Source organism: Nematolebias whitei, chromosome 4, assembly GCF_014905685.2.
Source record: "Nematolebias whitei isolate Nwh7 chromosome 4, NemWhi1, whole genome shotgun sequence".
Taxonomy (NCBI): domain Eukaryota; kingdom Metazoa; phylum Chordata; class Actinopteri; order Cyprinodontiformes; family Rivulidae; genus Nematolebias; species Nematolebias whitei.
The window spans coordinates 20,900,673-20,903,422 of record NC_056501.1 but is presented as its reverse complement, the minus strand read 5'-3'; the positions used below and the strand labels follow the sequence as shown (position 1 = coordinate 20,903,422).

Here is a 2,750-nt window from a genome sequence, read left to right as displayed (position 1 = left end):
ACTTTGACGTCACTTCCTCTATCAATGGGCTTATCACAATAAAACAAGATGAACGAACCCATTATTAAACACGTCTGTTTAAACGTACATTCAAACAGTTTAAACGTTTTCAAGGGATATTTTAAAACCATTTAATCATGACGTTTTCACATATTTGAATTACCGAGATGCTGCTGAGGGCGGCTGATCACATTTTGGCACACCTGTCCCTGTTTCCTCATGCACCTGTCGTCGATGTTATTGCTCCTACGACCCCGATCATTAGACCCCGAGTCCTCTCTCTGCTCCTCTTGAGCTCCTCATCTCTTCACCTCCTGTATGCTCCTCTCCAGCTATCGCAGCATTCTCCAGCCCGGGTTGCTCCTCCCCCTGCCCTCAGGTGCTAGAGGAGTCAGGGAGCAACTTCATCCTCTCTGACAGCTGCAGCCACAGAATACTCTCCAGTATTTTTATTTTTTCAAACTCTTTCTGTCTAATATTTTGTGTTGTTTTTATTTATTTATTTATTTATTTATTTTTATGAACACTTCCCGAGCTTCTTCTCCGACATGTTGACAGCTGTCAGTCAATCATTGTGGACACGCCCCCCAACAGTAGCAATGCACATTCTGATAGGTCAGCCCAAGTGGATCACTTTTAATTTGGATCAATCCGCGGCCACGAACGTGCGTCTAAAGTTACAAGTCACGATAAAAAATATAAATAAATAAATTCATCTGATTCAAAACGATAGGCCCCTCAACACTGCAGACACCTGGGCCCATATAAGTGGGTGGTCCGGGTGGGTGGAGCTGTAGTGAGAATGTAAATCAGGATTTGAGGTGATGTAACTCCATGAGCGCTAGAAATTTCAGGTTCGGTGAGATTTGACACTTAAAAAAAAAAAAAAAAAAGTGTCACATTCATATTTTCAGACATACTTTTAAGACTTTTTCCTCTGCTAAACATTGCAAAATATTTATTGCACAAATAAACCACCAGAAAATAAGATAAATCCACGTTTGATGATTGGAAAGCTCTGTTTTAATGTGGTGATTTAAAGTGCAGAACAGCTGAAAACGAACAGAAACAGCGAGTGTCCCACTGCATGCACTTTGCAAAGTCATTACTGTAACCTTACTGTATAGAATAATCACAGCATTCTGTGCAGCAGCAGGCACACGGTGTCACTGTTCACCAGAAAAGCATAAATTACGACACACCTAGATTCAGAGAGGCTGCAGGACGTGCAGCTGTTCGGATAACATACTTTGATTTTTGTCAAATAACACAAGGTTTATTTATTTTATTTTAAATAATTTTCCCCCCTCAGAGCTTTAAAATCGGCAAGCACGCTTTGAACATCTGATATAATTCGCCATCAGTGGGAAAGATGGAGCTTTGGGCCGCTGTCTTTGTCTGGAGCGCAGTCTGGCGCTGCGCTTTGTCTGTGACTCGCTACTCCATAGCGGAGGAGATGGAGAGGGGTTCTGTTGTGGCCAATCTCGCTGCGGATTTGGGACTTGAGCTTGCAGGCTTGGCGCAACGAGAGGTAAAACTCGACATATTCACAAATAAAAAATATTTAGACTTTAACAAAAAGACCGGGGACCTGTACGTGGTGGAGAAAATCGACAGGGAGTATCTTTGTCCGGCGAAGCCAACGTGCTTCCTAAAGCTTGATTTTATTATAGAAAGCCCGCTGCGCATCTTCAACATCGAGCTCGGAATAACAGACATAAACGACAACGCGCCGCATTTCCGGAGGGACCGGGTGGAGCTGGACGTCTCCGAGTCCGCCACGCCGGGGGAGAGATTCTCTCTGCCTAACGCCGTGGATCCAGATGTTGGTGTAAACACGATTAAAACGTACAAACTCAGCGCGAGCGAGCATTTCACCATAGAAATCCAAACGGGTTCTGATGGAACTCAGTATGTGGATTTGGTACTGACCAATTCTTTGGACCGTGAGGAAAAGGCTGCTCATAATTTAATCCTGACAGCTGAGGATGGAGGCGTCCCTGTGCGCTCAGGCACTGCCAACATTATAGTCCGAGTGCAGGACACTAATGATAATCCTCCTCGGTTTGATCAGCCAGTTTACATCATTAACATGACAGAAAACACCCCGATAGGAACTTTAGTGACAAAGCTGAACGCTACAGATCTCGATGAGGGTTTGAACTCAGAGATAGTGTACTCGTTCACGCTTTACACGTCAGAAAAAACGCAAGACGTCTTTGAGCTTCACCCTAACACAGGAGAGGTGACTGTTAAAGGAACGATTGACTATGAAGAAATGAGATTTTATGAGATGCACATTGAAGCCAGGGATAAAGGTGCGCACCCCCTGCTGGGGCAATGCAAAATGGTCATTCATGTCACAGATATGAATGATAATTATCCAGAAATAACAGTGCAGTCTGTTAAAAACACCGTGGCTGAAAACATACCTGTTGGAAGTGTGATTGCTCTGGTGGGAACAGGTGACAGAGACAGTGGTGACAATGGGAAAGTGACTATATCGATACATGACAAAATGTCCTTTATTCTTAGCCAATCCTTAGACAGACCCACACATTATGAACTTATAGTGTCTGAGCTTTTAGATCGTGAAAAGGTACCGGAATATGTCATCACTCTAATAGTGACTGACGGAGGAACGCCACCTTTATCTGATAATGAAACTTTAACCGTGCATCTGCTGGATGTTAATGACAACGCTCCACAGTTCCCCCAGTCTTTTTATACTATACGTGTGATGGAGAACA

General features: G+C 43.7%; 1 protein-coding gene across 1 annotated transcript in view; it reads left to right on the top strand.

The window, feature by feature from the left end:
* The first annotated feature begins 1,310 nt into the window (after positions 1-1,310).
* Positions 1,311-2,750, top strand: part of LOC119408737 (protocadherin-10) — a 27,951-nt gene continuing 26,511 nt past the window's right edge. The window contains exon 1 of the mRNA XM_037675577.1: positions 1,311-2,747. Within this exon, the coding sequence (XP_037531505.1) occupies positions 1,373-2,747 (1,375 nt within the window). The 5' untranslated portion in view covers positions 1,311-1,372. The remainder of the gene's footprint in view (positions 2,748-2,750) is intronic.